At 42.5% G+C, this 17,429-nt stretch overlaps 1 protein-coding gene across 8 annotated transcripts in view; it reads left to right on the top strand.

Moving 5' to 3' along the window:
* Window positions 1-17,429, top strand: part of DPP8 (dipeptidyl peptidase 8) — a 76,163-nt gene that overhangs the window by 40,119 nt on the left and 18,615 nt on the right. For all 8 annotated transcript variants that reach the window (XM_054450212.2, XM_063652290.1, XM_063652288.1 and 5 more), the window contains 4 exons: window positions 3,867-3,946; window positions 10,895-11,047; window positions 11,306-11,441; window positions 14,219-14,364. In XM_054450212.2, the coding sequence (XP_054306187.1) occupies window positions 3,867-3,946; window positions 10,895-11,047; window positions 11,306-11,441; window positions 14,219-14,364 (515 nt within the window). The remainder of the gene's footprint in view (window positions 1-3,866; window positions 3,947-10,894; window positions 11,048-11,305; window positions 11,442-14,218; window positions 14,365-17,429) is intronic.

Here is a 17,429-nt window from a genome sequence, read left to right as displayed (position 1 = left end):
ACTGGAGTTAATTTATAGTTATAGGTCTTTGGATTGATACAATTATGTTGCCCAAAGTAAAATTAAATATTATATCAGCTGAAGTTAATTTTTCTTTAAAAAGTGATTTTCCTTAAGTGGTAGTTTTCCTTCTGGAAAATATAATACGGAATGGATGCATAAGCCTAGGAAAAGTGAATGGGTACATAGAACACTCTTCCTGGGTTTTCCTAAAACTGAGTTACAGTTCTCAACTTTAATAATATAGTTTGTTTTAGAATAGGAAGCACTTTATGATAAGTTATGTTGTATGCTTAACTGCCATTTGTAACTTAACATATTTGGCATGGTCCTTTTTAATAATTGTGGAAAGAGGCCGGGTGCAGTGGCTCATTCCTGTAATCCCAGCACTTTGGGAGGCCGAGGCAGGCAGATCATAAGGTCATGAGATCAAGACCATCCTGGCTAACACAGTGAAACCCCGTCTCTACTAAAAATACAAAAAAAAATTAGCCGGGCGTGGTGGTGGGCGCCTGTAGTCCCAGCTACTCGGGAGGCTGAGGCAGGAGAGTGGTGTGAACCCGGGAGGCAGAGCTTGCAGTGAGCCGAGATCGCGCCACTGCACTCCAGTGTGGGCGACAGCAGGAGACTCCATTTAAAAAAAAAAAAAATTGTGGAAAAATATACATAACAAGATTTAACATTGTGACCATTTTTCCATTTTTAAGGGTATAGTTTAGTGAATTGAGTATGTTTATATATATATATATATATACATTTTTTAAATTAATTAATTCATTTATTTTTTTGAGACGGAGTCTCACTCTATCACCCAGGCTGGAGTGCAGTGGTGCTATCTCGGCTCACTGCAACCTCCGCCTCCCGGGTTCAAGCAATTCTTCTACCTCAGCCTCCTGAGTAGCTGGAATTATAGGCATGTGCCACCATACCCAGCTAATTTTTGTATTTTGGCTGGGCTGTTCTCGAACTCCTGACCTCATGTGATTCACCAGCCTTGGCCTCCCAAAATGCTGGGATTACAAGCGTGAGCCATCGCACCCAGCTGATTATGTTCATGTTGTTGTGCAACCATCACCACCATCTGTCTCCAGAATTTTTTTCATCTTCCAAAACTGAAACTACGCATTAAATAGTCACTTTCTATTACCCCCTTCCCCCAGTCTCTGGCAGCCACTTTGTCTCTGTGAATGTAACTACTCTAGATGTCTTATTTAAGTGGAGTCATATAGTTTTTGTCCTTTTTTGACTGGCTTGTTTACATAGCATAAGATCCTCAAGTTTCATCCATTTTGTAGTGCGTGTCAGGATTCCCTTCCTTTTTAGGGCTGAATAAGGTTTCGTTGTACGTATATACCACATTTTGTTTATCTGTTCATCTGTTGATGGGCACTGGGATTGGTTCCACCTTTTGGCTATTGTGAATAATGCTGCTGTGGACGTGGGTGTACAAGTATCTGTTCCTGTCCCTGCTTTCAATTCTTTTGAGTATGTACTCAAAAGTGGAATTTCTGGATCATATGGTAATTCTATTTTCAGTTTTTTGAGGGGCTACCATACTGTTTTCCATAGGAGCTACACCATTGGAACACCAATGGTAGTGGCTACTGCTACCCCATTTTACATTCCCACTAACAGTGCACAGGGTTTTAATTTGTCTACATTCAGACAATACTTGTTATATTCTGCTTTTTTAATAATAGCCCTCTTAGTCTTTCTTGCTCCATGTCATCCTCCTTTACCTTCATATCTACTTCATTTCCTTCTCCCTCCTCTTTGCTTTCTTAAGAGCTGTAATGTAAAACAGTTAGTATTTGTTATCTGTATGTTAATCTTTTAATTTGTCTATAGTATTTAAAGTACTAAATTGATTTTTTAATTTTTTTGTGCTCTTCGAGGTTGAAATTTTTTTTTAAACTTACGAGGAACCCTAGGAAAGACACTAATACTGTCTCACCACCTAGGCCTGTCATCAGCTGTCACTCCCCACAGCAATAGATACAAGCAGTGAGGAAAAGAGAAATGATTTTCACTTTTTAAGCTGTTCCTTAGGCCACTGAGAGAGCCTCATCAAGACAGAAGCTCATAAAAACAAATGGGTGCTGGGTGAGGTGGCCCACGCCTGTAATCCCAACACTTTGGGAGGCTGAGGCAGGCAGATCATTTGAGTCCAGGAGTTGAGACTAGCCTAGGCAACATGGCAAAACCCCGTCTTTACAAAAAAGACAAAAAAAAATTAACCAAGTTTGTTGGCATGAGCCTGTAGTCCCAGCTACTTGGGAGGCTGAGGTGGGAGGATCACCTGAGACTGGGGAGGTCAAGGCTGCAGTGAGCTGTGATGGTGCCGCTGCACTGTAGCCTGGGCGACAGAGCAGAACAGGAAAAAAACAAAAACAAAACAAATGGGGCATGTTGACATTTACTGTGGTAAACACTTACCTGGGTTATTTTTTGGCAAATGAAGAACAATTGTATTAAACATTTTCTTTTGTGAGTTTTAAAGTAGTTTGTTGCATTTCTAGAAGAAATGCCTTGTTGAAATAGCTGATATGGCTACCTCAGAAGTGCCAGGGAGTCAAGCCAGTCCTAATTCAGTGCCTGGGGATGGATTGCACCGGGCTGGTTTTAATGCCTTTATGGCAGGTCATGTGATGGCCTATGTGGGAGTGAGACAGGGACCCCAGCCCTGCAGCTCTGGACCCTGGCTCCCTGAATGCCATAATAAGGTATATTTGAGTGGCAAAGCTGTACCCCTCACAGTGGCCAAGAGCCAGTTATCCTGTTCCTCCAAAGCCCACACTCAGAAGATAAAGCTGGCTCGGGGCAGCAGGTGACCCAACTTCCACCTAGCACTGGGGTGGAATAGAGGTATCTGGGTCTCTCTAGCCTCTTTCTGTAAATGTCATACTCTCAACTAACTACTGAGTTTAGGGGAGGGGGAGTATCCTGGCAGAAATATCACTGCATTGCCCTGGACTTCCTCCTTTACACCAGTGTCAGAGGTAGAAGGGTACAAGTAAGAAGGCTGACCAACACCTTTAACACTGATTTTATTTATTTTTAAATCTGAAAATGTCTTGGGAAAGTTTTACAAAAAGAAAGAGAGAAAGCAACAGAAACAAGTTATGAAAAAAAAACAACGAAAAGAAATGCTTTGTCAATCCATTAGACTTCTTTGTTTGTCTAACCAAAGGTTCAAGAATGCAGGTGCTTTTGAGTTTTCCTCTGGCTTTCCCAAAAAATCTCTTTTGCTGTTTTTGCATTACCTAAATAGATCATTCCATTATTATTCCAGAGTATTGTAGAGACTCATAACTTGGATTTTTTTTAACTGTAGACTTTTTTTATTGAAGTGAAATTCATAAAACGTTAAGTTAACCATTTAAAAATAAACAATTCAGACCCATGCCTGTAATCCCAGCACTTTGAGAGGCCAAGGCCGGGGGGCTTTAGGCCAGCAGTTCAAGACCAGCGTGGGCAATATAGTGAGACCTCATTGCTACCAAAAATAATAATTTGCTGGGTTTAGTGGTGTCTAGTCCTAGCTACTCAGGAGGCTGAGGTGGGAGGAAAGCTTGAGCCTAGGTGGTCAAGGCTGCAGTGAGCTGTGATCATGCCGCTGCACTCCAGCCTCAGTAACAGAGCGAGACTCTGTCTACAAAAAAACGAAAATAAAAATAAGCAAACAATGCAGTGGCATTTAGTACATTCACAATGCTGTGCAACCATCATCTCTGTCTAGTTCCAAAACATTTTTATTACCCCAAACATAACTTTTTGGAAAAAAGAGCTTAGAGTACTGTTCTTAATTGTTTCATTTGCTTATAGTCTGGTATAATGTACTGAATTATAATTATATTTATCTTCAGGTGATTTCAAGTGTCCTATCAAAGAGGAGATAGCAATTACCAGTGGTGAATGGGAAGTTCTTGGCCGGCATGGATCTAATGTATGTTATTTTATTCTACTGATATGTTTGGTCAGTATTACTGTGTGAATGCACTGCTAAAAATGAGTAATGTAATTTAATATGACCCCGGTATTTTTTTTTCCGAGACAGAGTCTTGCTCTGTCGCCCAGAGCTGGAGCGCAATGGGGTGATCTCGGCTCACTACAACTTCCACCTCCCGGGTTCAAGCAGTTCTCCTGCCTCTGCCTCCCAAGTAGCTGGGATTACAGGCATGTGCCACCACGCCCAGCTAATTTTTTTGTATTTTTAGTAGACACAGGGTTTCACCATGTTGGCCAGGCTGGTCTCAAACTCCTGACCCGTGATCCGCCCTCCTCGGCCTCCCAAAGTGTTGGGATTACAGGCGTGAGCCACTGCACCCAGCCGACCCCAGTATTTTTAAAATATTAAGTTACGGCCTAAAATTACTCAAGTTGTTGAAAAGAAATAATCTTAGTTTAAATTATAAATCTCATTTATTTTATAGCCCTTTTATAGATGTGTTCTGATTACTAAAGGTTATTTTCTTTTCTTTTTTGGGAGACAATGTCTTGCGCTGTCACCCTGGCTATAGTGCAGGGCACAGTCATGGCTCACTGCAGTCTCAACCTCCCAGGCTCAGACAATCCTCCCACTTCAGCCTCTGGTGTAGCTGGGACTACAGGTGTACGCCACCACAACAAGCCAGTTTTTAAATTTTTGGTAGAGACAGGGTCTCATATGTATTGACTGGGCTGGTCTCAAACCTAAACACCTACAACACCTAAACATCTACTACTTGCCCCTACGTTTATCAGTTTTCTTTCATGTCATGTTTACTTGTGATACGTTAGTCTGTCTTTCTTCTCTATTTTCCCTCTATTCTTTTTTTTTTTTTTTTTTTTTTGAGATGGAGTCTCACTCTGTTGCCCAGGTTGGAGTGCAATGGCATGATCTTGGCTTACTGCAACTTCCACCTCCTGGGTTCAAGCAATTCTCCTGCTTCAGCCTCCCGAGTAGCTGGGACTACAGGCACACACCACCATGCCCGGCTAATTTTTGTATTTTTAAGAGAGAGGGTTTCACCATGTTGGCCATGCTGGTCTTGAACTCCTAGGCTCAAAAGATCCTCCCACCTTGCCACCTCCCAGGTGTGAGCCACTGCGTCCTGCTCACCATTTTCTTTTCTTTTTTGAGACAGGGTCTGACTTTGTCGCCTAGGCTGGATTGCAGTGGCACAATCTTGGCTCACTACAACCTCTGCCTCCTGGGCTCAAGCCTTCCTCCCACCTCAGCCTCCCAAGTAGCTGAGACTACAGGCACACACCACCACACCCAGTTAATTTTTGTATTTTTTGTAGACGGGGTTCCGCCACGTTGCCCAGGCTGGTCTCAAACTCCTGAGCTAAAGCAATCCACCCGCCTCAGCCTCCTGAAGTGCTGAGGTTACAGGTGTGAACCACCACGCCTGGCCAAGCCCACCATTTTAAAATGTATTATTGCTCCTTGATGAGAAAGGGGCATATTCATAGTTTTAGAGGCTAGCAAAAGTTGTAAGTTAGCATATGGTTTGAAAAGTAACTTAAAAATCTATTATAGACTACTTGTGTCTACATTATAAATTCCATTTACTGGCTGGGCACAGTGGCTCACACCTGTAATCCAGCCCTTTGGGAGATGAAGGCTGGAGAATCGCTTGAGGCCAAGAGTTCAGTAACAGTTTGGGCAACATATAAGACCCTGTCTCTGCCAAAAATAAAAAAAAAAAATTAGCTGGACATGATGATGCACACCTGTACTCCCAGCTAGTTGGAAGGCTGAGGCAGGAGAATCGCTTGAGTGCAGGAAGTCCAGGCTGCAAATGAATTATGATCACATCACTGCACTACAGCCTGGCTGAAAGAGTGATACTCTGGCTCAAAAAAAAACCAATAAATAAATAAATAAATAAATAAATAAATAAATTGCATTTACTTCTTCTGAAGTAGTGATTGTCTTTCATTCATCTGTTTATCTTACCCCACAAATTTAAACTTTAATCTACCACCTGTAAAGAGTGATGGGCATTTATACAGAGCTTAGATTGATAGGGAAAAGGAAGGAAGTCTACCCTCTGTTTTATTCTCAGTACCAATTCAGTGAATTCTTTAAAGAAAAAAAAATTGCCTTTTTGAAGTACCTTGCATTTGTTTCAGCTGTCACTTGGATGATCACATTCATGAGATCTCTAGGAACTCCATCCTGTATGTGTGTGACACATACAGTTGAGGTATGCGGCCAGGATTTAGTGAAGGCCTAACTAAATGTGGTTTCCTCAAGTTGACAGGAAGATTTATTCAAGGATTATGTTTACTGGCTACTGTAAAAATCACTTGTAGTCTCTAAAGTGATTAAGGAGACATAATGAAGATCCAGATCCCAGGTTTGTTTTTGTTAGTAAAAACTTCAGAGTATCTGCTGGGCATGGTAGCTCAAACTTGTAGTCCCAACACTTTGGGAGGCCAGTGTCGAGGGATCACTTATGCCCAGGAATTTGATACCAGCCTGGACAACATAGTGAGACTCTGTCTCTGCAAAAAAAAATTTTAAATTGGGCAGGCATGGTGGGGCATACCTGTAATTGCAGCACTTTGGGAGGCCAAGACAAGAGGATTGCTTTAGCCCAGGAGTTTGAGGTCAGCCTGGGTAACATAGGGAGACTCCATCTCTACCAAAAAAAAAAAAAAAAAGATAGACTGGTTATGGTGGTACATGCCTGTAGTCCCAGTAACTTAAGGAGGCTGAGGTGGGAGGATCGCTTTAGCCCGGGAGGTTGAGGCTGCATTGAGCTGTGATCACAATGCTGTACTATAGCCTGGGTGTCAGAATGATACCCGCCTCAAAACAACAGCAACAACAAAAACTTCAGGGTATCAAGACTGACCTTTAAAGTCTCATTTCCACTGAGATCCTCACGTGGCCTTCTTGTTATATATCCACATAATTTTTTTGTGTTTTATTTTTGTTTCCAAATATTTTTTTCTGTTGAAGTACCTTGGATGTTACTGTCACCTGAGAAAAAAATCTTATTGTGGAATTGTAGGTTCTGAAAACAGAAAACTACACTGATGTAAATTTCATGCTATGTGATGGTTGAAGGATAAGAGTCATTACATAATACTGAGGGAACCCCAGTAATTGTAATTGCATACATCTGATCCTTATTTGAGCCACCTAAACATCTACTACTTGCCACTATGTTTATCAGTTTTCTTTCATGTCATGTTTACTTGTGATACGTTGGTCTGTCTTTCCCTCTTCTCTATTTTCCCTCTTTTTTTTTTTTTTTTTTTTTGAGATAGAGTCTCACTCTGTCACCCAGGTTGGAGTACAGTGGCATGATCTCGGCTTACTGCAACTTCCGCCCCCTGGGTTCAAGCAGTTCTCCTGCTTCGGCCTCCCAAGTAGCTGGGATTACAGGCATACACCACCATGCCCGGCTAATTTTTGTATTTTTAGTAGAGACAGGGTTTTGCCAGGTGATCCGCCCACTTTGGCCTCCCAGAGTGCTAGGATTTCAGGCATGAGCCACCACACCTGGCCTTTTCCTATATTCTTTTTTTTTTTTTTGGAGACAAGTCTCACTCTTGTCCCCCAGGCTAGAGTGCAATAGTGTGACGTGGGCTCACTGCAACCTCTGCCTCCCAGGTTCAAGCAATTCTCCTGCCTCAGCCCCCTGACTAGCTGGGATTACAGGCACCTGCCACCACACCTGGCTGATTTTTGTACTTTTAGTAGAGATGGGGTTTCACCATGTTGGCCAGGCTGGTCTAGAACTCCTGACCTCACGTGATCTGCCCACCTCAGCCTCCCAAAGTACTGGGATTACAGATGTGAGCCACTGTGCCTGGCCCTTTCCCTCTATTCTTGATTTGTTTTTTGACTTAAGTTACCTTTTTCCTTCTCTACTTTTACAAGTGACTGTTCCCACCCAAAGTTTTTTTCTTTTTTCTTTTTTTTTTTTTTTGAGACAAGAGTCTCACTCTGTTGCACAGGCTGGAGTGCAGTAGTGCGATCTCAGCTCATTGTAACCTCCGCCTCCTAGGTTCAAGTGATTCTCCTGCTTAAGTCTCTTGAGTCGCTGGTATTACAGGCGCCCGTCACCATGTCCAGCTAATTTTTGTGTTCTTAGCAGAGATGGGGTTTTCCCATGTTGGCCAAGCTGGTCTCGAACTCCTGACCTCAGGCAATCCTCTCGCATTGGCCTCCCAAAGTGCTGGGATTACAGGTGTGAGCCACGCACCTGGCCATCTACCCAAAGATTTCTAATGGCGGTAATTGGGTAAAGCTTTAAGACTTTTAAGCCTATGAGCTTCTTTTTCTTTTTTGAGATGGAGTCTCACTCTGTCACCCAGGCTGGAGTGCAGTGGTGCAGTCTCGGCCCACTGCAACCTCCACCTCGTGAGTTCAAGGGATTCTCATGCCTCAGCCTCCCGAGTAGCTGGGATTATGGGCACCCGCCACCACACTTGGCTAATTTTTGTAATTTTTTTTTTTTTTTTTGAGACGGAATTTTGCTCTTGTTGCCCAGGCTGGAGTGCAATGGCATGATCTTGGCTCACTGCAACTTCTGCCTCCCAGGTTCGAGCGATTCTCCTGTCTCAGCCTCCTGAGTAGCTGGGATTGCAGGTGTATGCCACCACACCCAGCTAATTTTTGTGTTTTTAGTAGAGACGGGGTTTCACCATGTTAGCCAGGCTGGTCTCAAACTCTTGACCTCAAGTGACCTGCCGCCTCCACCTCCCAAAGTTTTGGGATTACAGGCCTGGACCACTGCGCCCACCCGCCTATGAGCTTTTTATTGTTAAGGGTGGTTCTCAAAGTGCTGGACCAACAGCAAAGTGTCAGCATCACCTGGGAACTTGTTAGAAATGTACATTCTTGGCTGGGCGCAGCAGCTCATGCTTGTAATCCCAGCACTTTGGGAGGCTGCGGCGGGTGGATCATCTGAGGTCAGGAGTTCGAGACCAGCCTGGCCAACATGGTGAAACCCCGTCTCTACTAAAAATACAAAATTAGCCAGGCGTGGTGGTACATGCCTGTAATCCCAGCTACTCAGGAGGCTGAGGCAGGAGAATCGCTTGAACCTGGGAGACGGAGGTTGCAGTGAGCCGAGATCACGCCACTGCACTCCAGCCTGGGCAACAAGAGCGAAACTCGGTCTCAAAAAACAAAAAGAAATGCACATTCTTAGGTGCACCACCCAAACTCTGGTGGTGGGGCTTAGTAATCTGTTTAACAAGCCCCCCACGCAATTATGATACTTCCATTGGATGTTAAGTAGTTACAGGAAACAAGAAAACCATTGTAGATGGTGGTGAGGAATTGACTGGTTATTTTTTTAGTTTTGAAAGGCCTGACTCCCATCTGCTAGGTCAAAACGGAACGAGTCCTGATCTTTTGCAAAGATTAACACATACTTGTAAAGTTTCATGAATATTTGTTTCCTATCATTTGTATGCTTTCTGTATATGTCATATGAGCCTACTTAATCCCGACTGTGTTGATTTCTATTTATGCATGCTAAAAAAATGTTTAGTGATGAAGAGGCAGCTTCCTGGGGGGAAAAAAGGCATTTAAAAATAACTTGCTTTTAGAAATATATATGTGTTTTCATTGCTGTGTAAAAAATTTGAATTTTTTTTTTTGAGATGAGGGTCTTGCTCTGTTGCCCAGGCTGGAGTGCATTGGCATGATCATGGCTCACTGCAGCTTCAAATTCTGGGCTCAAGTGATCCTTCTACTTCAGCCTTCCAAGTAGCTGGGACTACAGGGATGCATCACCATGCCCAGCTAATTTTTTCATTTTTTGTAGAAATGGGATCTCCCTATTTTGCCCAGACTGGTCTCAAACTCCTAAGCTCAAACGATCCTCTCACTTCGGCCTCCCAAAGCACTGGGATTACAGGTGTGAGCCACCACATCTGGCCAAACATTTTCTTAAACGTTGTTTGAGTTGGCTGGTAGAAGATTTACAGGAACAACAAAAGAAAGCCATTTATTTGAAATCGTACTGTAATTTGAGAAGAATATTAAGTGAATTCAGCTATTGAGTTTACTTGCGGTTTTTTTGAGTTCTGAATGAAGACTTAAAAGATCTTATCCATGTTTATTTGTAAACTATACCAGTATTGAAACTGATTTAGTTCCATTATTCCACAACTCAATAGATAAAACACGTTTGCAAATTTGTACAAAAGACCAAAAAAGTACTGCCTAAGATAATATAACACTAACTAATAAATATACAAGATAGTAAAATTAGACTTTCAAGTTTGTATGAATGATTGACCTAAGCTGCAATATAGCAGAGTATTTTTTCCCCTGTAAAGAGTTGTTATTTTAAGGAAATAATTCTTGTATTTTAAGAAAAACACACATTCTGACCAGATGGGAAACTATACATTGTGTAACTCAGGTATCCTTTTTCCTTCAGGGCAGGACCTATTCTTAGCTATAAGTCATAAACAGCCAGGCATGGTGGCTCATGTCTGTAATCCCAATACTTTGGGAGGCTGAGGCAGGAGGATTGCTTGAAGCCATGGGTTTAAGACCAGCTTGGGCAACATAGTGAGGCCTCATCTCCTTAAAAACATTTAGAAACTTAGCTGGGCATGGTGGTGTAAGCTTGTAGCTACTCAGGAGGCTGGGGTGAGAGTATAGCTTCAGCCTTGGATTTTGAAGCTGCAGTGAGCCTTGATTGCATCATTGCATTACAGCGCGGGTAGCAGAGGTGAGACCTCAACTCTTTAAAAAATAAATAAATAAATAAGCAAAATTAACTCAGGTTTATTAATAGTGGCAGCAAAAAAAAAAAAAAGGAAAAAAAAGGCATAAGTCAAGGTGTGGCTCAAGTGATTCTAAATAAAATTGGGGGTTAGCTTTGCCAAGGTCATGTTAGCCCTGATTTTGCTATTGTTATCTTGTCAGATCCAAGTTGATGAAGTCAGAAGGCTGGTATATTTTGAAGGCACCAAAGACTCCCCTTTAGAGCATCACCTGTACGTAGTCAGTTACGTAAATCCTGGAGAGGTGACAAGGCTGACTGACCGTGGCTATTCACATTCTTGCTGCATCAGTCAGGTATTAAGTTTGTTTAAAAAGGGTTTTGTGTCATATTAAAACTCTCTGTTTATGTAATACTCCTTTTGAATGATGTGAAATTGGCCTGCAAAAGCCTAATTCTCTAAGGAAAAGCTTTAAAAAGCTTAATTTCAACATTGTATATGTACATAAGTAGTCTCTTTATAATACTCTTGCTGTATCATTAGTGCAGCTATAACAGCAGATAACCTTTTCTGCCTCCCTGAGGAAAAATATAATTGTTTCTCCTTTCTCTAGCATTGTGACTTCTTTATAAGTAAGTATAGTAACCAGAAGAATCCACAGTGTGTGTCCCTTTACAAGTTATCAAGTCCCGAAGATGACCCAACTTGCAAAACAAAGGAATTTTGGGCCACCATTTTGGATTCAGCAGGTATTCTTTTTTCCCCCTGATCCTGATGTTAAGTAGGATTAATATGTTAGTACACTAAACTTGTGTCATATTTTCACATTTCCTGGACAAGTCTTCCCATCTCTCACCACTGCCTGTCCCTGAGCTGCTGAGCTCCTGATAGATCCCACTTCTCCTATTCTGTTAGCTACTGAATAAGATGGGTTACTTCTCACTCCAAGCAGCAGCAAGTCTGGAAGGCCTTTTTGAAAATAAGGTTAAGGCCAGGTGCAGTGGCTCACACCTGTAATCCCTACACTTTGGGAGACCGAGGCGGGTGGATTACTTGAGGTCAGGAGTTCGAGACCAGCCTGGCCAATTAGTAAAACCCCGTCTCCACTAAAAATACAAAAATTAGCTGGGCGTGGTGCTGTGTGCCTGTTGTCCCAGCTACTCGGGAGGCTGAGGCATGAGAATCACTTGAAGCTGGGAGACGGAGGTTGCAGTGAACTAAGATCACACCACTGAACTGCAGCCTGGGTGACAAAGCAAGCCCTTGTCTCAACAAATAAAGAAAATAAGATTAAAATAGTCAAGGTATCAGCTAGGAAACAATTTATTCACAAATTTTGATGATTTCTCAGGTAAACGAACTTGAAGATAAAAGTATTCTGAACTAGTAAGACTCTTTGAGCAAGGAAGCTGCAGCTTTGGAGAATAACCAGCTGATAGCTTTCTTAAACTTTTGAAGCACTTGTAATGGCTATTTTAATAAAAGAACACTTGCTCTCTCTGGAATGAGAGAAAAACTGAATTATCTGTTTAAAATGCTTGATTTATTAAACATAAAGAATGGACTGGGCTGGGCGTGGTGGCTAACACCTGTAATCCCGGCACTTTGGGAGGCCGAGGCAGGCAGATGACAAGGTCAGGAGATCGAGACCATCCTGGCTAACATGGTGAAACCCTGTCTTTATTAAAAAATACAAAAAATTAGCTGGGTGTGGTGGTACACGCCTGTAGTTCCAGCTACTCAGGAGGCTGAGGCAGGAGAATCTCTTGAACCCAGGAGGTGGAGGTTGCAGTGAGCCGAGATTGTGCCACTGCTCTCCACTCTCCAGCCTGGGCGACAGAGTCAAAAAAAAAAAAAAAGAATGGACTGGTTTTATGTATCCTCTAATTCACTTTAATCTCCAATCTTTTTTTCTGGTATTTTCACTAATTAGCTATTTCTGCTAAGGGATTAAGAAATTGGGCCAGGCGTAGTGGCTCATGCCTGTAATCCCAGCACTTTGGGAGGCTGAGGTGGTTGGATCATTTGAGATCAGGAGTTCAAGAGCAGCCTGGCCAACATGGTGAAACCCCACCTCTACTAAAAATACAAAAACTAGCCAGGCGTGGTGGTGGGCACCTGTAGTCCCAGCTACTCAGGAGGCTGAGGCAGGAGAATCACTTGAACCTGGGAGACGGAGGTTGCAGTGAGCCAAGATCACACCACTGCACTCCAGTCTGAGCAACAGAGTGAAACTCTGTCTCAAAAAAAAAAAAAAGAAAAAACAAATTAGTACAGAACCAAAAAATATAAGTGTGTTTTAATGTCCACAAGCAGAATCAGAACTTGTAATATGGTGATGATCTCTGCTTAGACTGTAAATTATCTGCTGTACACAAACACTTAGGAGAGGTCTGTATAGCTTTGGTGAACCAAAAACTAATGATGACTTTTTTCTGAGTTCTGGTTAGGCTTATTTTCTAATGATCAGAAGCAAATGTTTTTGGTCACCTACCCTGAAAAATTAAATTGACTAATAATTTACCTCACCCCCGCCCCCACCCAGCTTTATCTGTTTCTAACCAGATATTTGGTTTAACCAACAGTAAGTTATATTGAGCATAAAGTATCTGTATAGTTCTGCACATGGACATTTCCTAGGCTCCAAGGATTATTGATAACACTCTGTGTCTGCTTCTGAAATAATTTGATATGTTTGTTTTGTTGTTGTTTTTTACTTGGTGGGTTTTTGTTGTTGTCGAGACAGTGTCTCGTTCTGTCGCCCAGGCTGGAGTGCAGTGGCGCAGTTACAGGGCACAGCTCAATGTAGCCTCAACCTCCTGGGCTCAATCAATCCTCCTGCCTCAGCCTCCTGAGTAGCTGGGACTACAGGAGCACACCTCCATGCCTGGGTAATTTTTGTATTTTTTTGTAGAGACAGGGTTTTGCCATGCCACCCAGGCTGGTCACAAACTCTTGGGCTCAAGCAATCCACCCACCTCAGCCTCCCAAAGTGCTAGGATTGTAGGTGTGAGCCACCGTGCCTGGCCTAGTTCCGTTTTTTTTTTTTTAATTATTTGTTTATTTTTTCGAGATGGAGTCTCGCTCTGTCACCCAGGCTGGAGTGCAGTGGCGTGATCTCGGCTCACTGCAAGCTCCGCCTCCCGGGTTCACACCCTTCTCCTGCCTCAGCCTCCTGAGTAGCTGGGACTACAGGCGCCCACCACCATGCCCAGCTAATTTTTTGTATTTTTAGTAGAGACAGGGTTTCACCATGTTAGCCAGGATGGTCTCAAGCTCCTGACCTCGTGATCCACCCGCCTTGGCCTCCCAAAGTGCTGGGATTACAGGTATGAGCCACTGCGCCCGGCCTAGTTTTGTTTTTAAAGATGAATATACTCTTGCTTAAATTCTAGCTTATCATCTGAAAGAGGGGTGGTCAGTTTGTGTTGGAGGGGCTGACCTTTAATATCTTGTTTCTTGTTCCCAGATTGTAGCACTCCCATAAGAACTCTTTTGTAGACTCTGGTATGTTACCTATTCACAGGTCCTCTTCCTGACTATACTCCTCCAGAAATTTTCTCTTTTGAAAGTACTACTGGATTTACGTTGTATGGGATGCTCTACAAGCCTCATGATCTACAGCCTGGAAAGAAATATCCTACTGTGCTGTTCATATATGGTGGTCCTCAGGTGGGCATATTTATATGCATATATACATACACCCACATGCATATGTATTTTAGATCTTTTGTTTTTTAAATGTCTAGTCAGTTTAAGATTTTGAGCATTGTTGGGCATTTGCTTTTAATGACTCTGTCTTACATTCTAATTATTCAGTTTAGGGGGTCAGGAAACTGGTTTTTGTTAGAGGTTTAATTTGTAAATCACTAAGTCTTTTTTATTTTTTGAGATGGAGTTTTGCTCTTGTTGCCCAGGCTGAAGTACAATGGCGCAATGTCGGCTCACTGCAACCTCCGCCTCCCAGGTTCAAGTGATTCTTCTGCCCCAGCCTCCCAAGTAGCTGGGATTACAGGCATGCACCACCATGCCCAGCTAATTTTTTTTATATTTTTAGTAGAGATGGGATTTCACCATGTTGGTCAGGCTGGTCTCCAACTCCTGACCTCAAGTGACCCACCCGCCTCAGCCTCCCAAAGTGTTGGGATTACAGGCGTGAGCCACCGTGCCCTGCCACTAAGGCAGTTCCTTAATTTGCAGTGTGGACTGTAGCTCTGTGAGGAGTGGGGTATTCATGTCAGTAGGTAAATATGTTGCTTTCTATGTAGAGAAACTTGTTTGGGAAATAAAATGAAATAATTAAATGTCTTGGTAAATAAAAAGAGTCTTAACAGATATTTTCAGAAAGCCTTGGTAGCCTATGAATTCTCCCTCTTCATTCTAAAGCTGTGTCTCTCAAGCAAATTAAAATATTTTTATCAGCTAATTAAGGCAACTGCTATACTACTATTTAGCACTGTAAGAAGTTTATACCTGGATTTTCCGTATTCTGGATTAAGTATTAGCCAATGACTGTTAAGTAAATGCTTTGACTATTGGAGTGAAATATTTTGGCCAGGTGCGGTGGCTCACTCCTGTAATCCCAGCACTTTGGGAGGCCGAGGTGGGCAGATCACAAGGTCAGAAGATGGAGACCTTCCTGGCCAACAATGGTGAAACGCTGTCGCTACTAAAAATATAAAACTTAGCTGGGCGTGGTAGCGCGTGCCTATAATCCCAGCTACTTGGGAGGCTGAGGCAGGAGAATCGCTTGAACCACGGAGTCAGAGGTAGCGGTGAGCCGAGATAGTGCCACTGCACTCCAGCCTGGTGACAGAGCGAGACTCTGTCAAAAAATATATATTTTGGATGGGTGTATTGGTTAATTGCTAAATTTTAAAATTGTTTATTCTTGATTATATATCCTACACTGAGCCTTGGAAGAAATTAAAATATAATTACAGTGTTTTCATAATGCAATCCTTAGATTCAGTAATACCCTTTATAATTAATAATTATACCCAGTTATTTAGTATCTGGAAATGTATCTACATACCAAATTGTACACAAAATAAAAAAAGTAAAATAACTACATAAACCGTAAAATCTCTAAATCACTTTGCCATCATTAAGTGTGTTTACAAACAAAATATGATTGACATTTGTATTGTCATCTACACAAGTCATGAAAGAATTAGCCGGGCACTGTGGCTCAAGCCTGTAATCCCAGCACTTTGGGAGGCTGAGGCAGCAGGATCACCTGAGCTCAGGAGTTCAAGACCAGCCTGGCCAACATGGCGAAACCTTGTCTCTGCTAAAAATATAAAAATTAGTCGGGCGCAGTGGCAGACGCCTGTGATCCCAGCTACTAGGGAGGCTGAGGCAGAAGAATTGCTCGAACCTGGGAGGCGGAGGTTGCAGTGAGCTGAGATTGTGCCACTAAACTGCAGCCCAGGCAACAGAGTAAGACCCTGTCTCAAAAAAGGAAGAAAGAAAGTTAAATTTTAGACTTCTGGTTAAAGCTTGAAGTCAAATATTTGTAAACTTTAAAAAAAAAAAAAAAAAAGAGTTGGCCGGGCGCGATGGCTCAAGCCTGTAATCCCAGCACTTTGGGAGGCCAAGGCAGGCGGATCATGAGGTCAGAGGTTCAAGACCAGCCTGGCCAACATAGTGGAACCCTGTCTCTACTAAAAATACAAACATTAGCCAGTGGTGGCAGGTGTCTATAGTCCCAGCTACTTGGGAGGCTAAGGCAGGAGAATCGTTTGAACCCAGGTGCCGGAGGGTTGCAGTGAGCCAAGATCATACCACTGCACTCTGGCCTGGACAACACAGCGAGACTCTGTCTCAAAAAAAAAAAAAAAAAAGGCTTAATAGAAAGCAATTCAAGAGAGAAATCATAGGACACTCTCAAGCTTTATACATTTGTTAAATTATTTTGATGGTAAGACTAAATAAGAAGAGTGTTTTCCCCTCCCAGTGAAGAAATGATACAGTATATAGGATTGTTAAAAGACATTCTAAAAACTAGATTTTAAAGATTAGGCTGGGTGCAGTGGCTCATAACTGTAATCTCAGCAATTTGGGAGGGAGGATCACTTGAGCCTAGGAGTTGGAGACAAGCCTGGGCAACAAAGTGAGACCCTGTCTCTACAAAAAAATAAAGTTAGCTAGGCGTGGTGGCTCATGCCTGCAGTCCCATCTACTCAAGAGGCTGAGGCAGGAGGATCCCCTGAGCCCAGGAGTTCGAGGTTGCAGTGAGTCATGATCATGCCACTATACTCCAGCCTGGGTGACAGAGCAAGATCCTGTCTCAAGAAAAAGATTTAAAGGGTTCCTTATATGAGTAATTAAGTTTAAAGAGGCTTAGCCACATGAAAAGATGCTCAATATGACTAGTCATTAGGGAAATGCAAATCAAAGCCACAGTGAGATACCAGTTCACACCCATTGGATTGGCTGTTATCAAAAAGAGGAAAATATTAAGTGCTGTACGAGATGTAGAGGAATTGGAACTCTGCCTCGTTCATTGCTGGTGAGAATGTAAAATGTTATAGCTGCTGTGGAAAACAGTATGGCATCCTTCAAAATGTCAAACATAGAATTACTATATGAGCTAGAAATTCCACTTCTGGATATATACCCAGAAGAATTGAAAATAGGGACAGGAACAGATGCTTATACAGCCATAGCCATAGCAGCATTATGCACAGTAGCCAAAAGGCAACACACGTGTCCATCAACAGATGAATGGATAA

The sequence above is a fragment of the Pongo pygmaeus genome, chromosome 16 (assembly GCF_028885625.2).
Source record: "Pongo pygmaeus isolate AG05252 chromosome 16, NHGRI_mPonPyg2-v2.0_pri, whole genome shotgun sequence".
Classification (NCBI taxonomy): Eukaryota; Metazoa; Chordata; class Mammalia; order Primates; family Hominidae; genus Pongo; species Pongo pygmaeus.
This window is presented reverse-complemented; position numbering and strand designations above follow the sequence as displayed.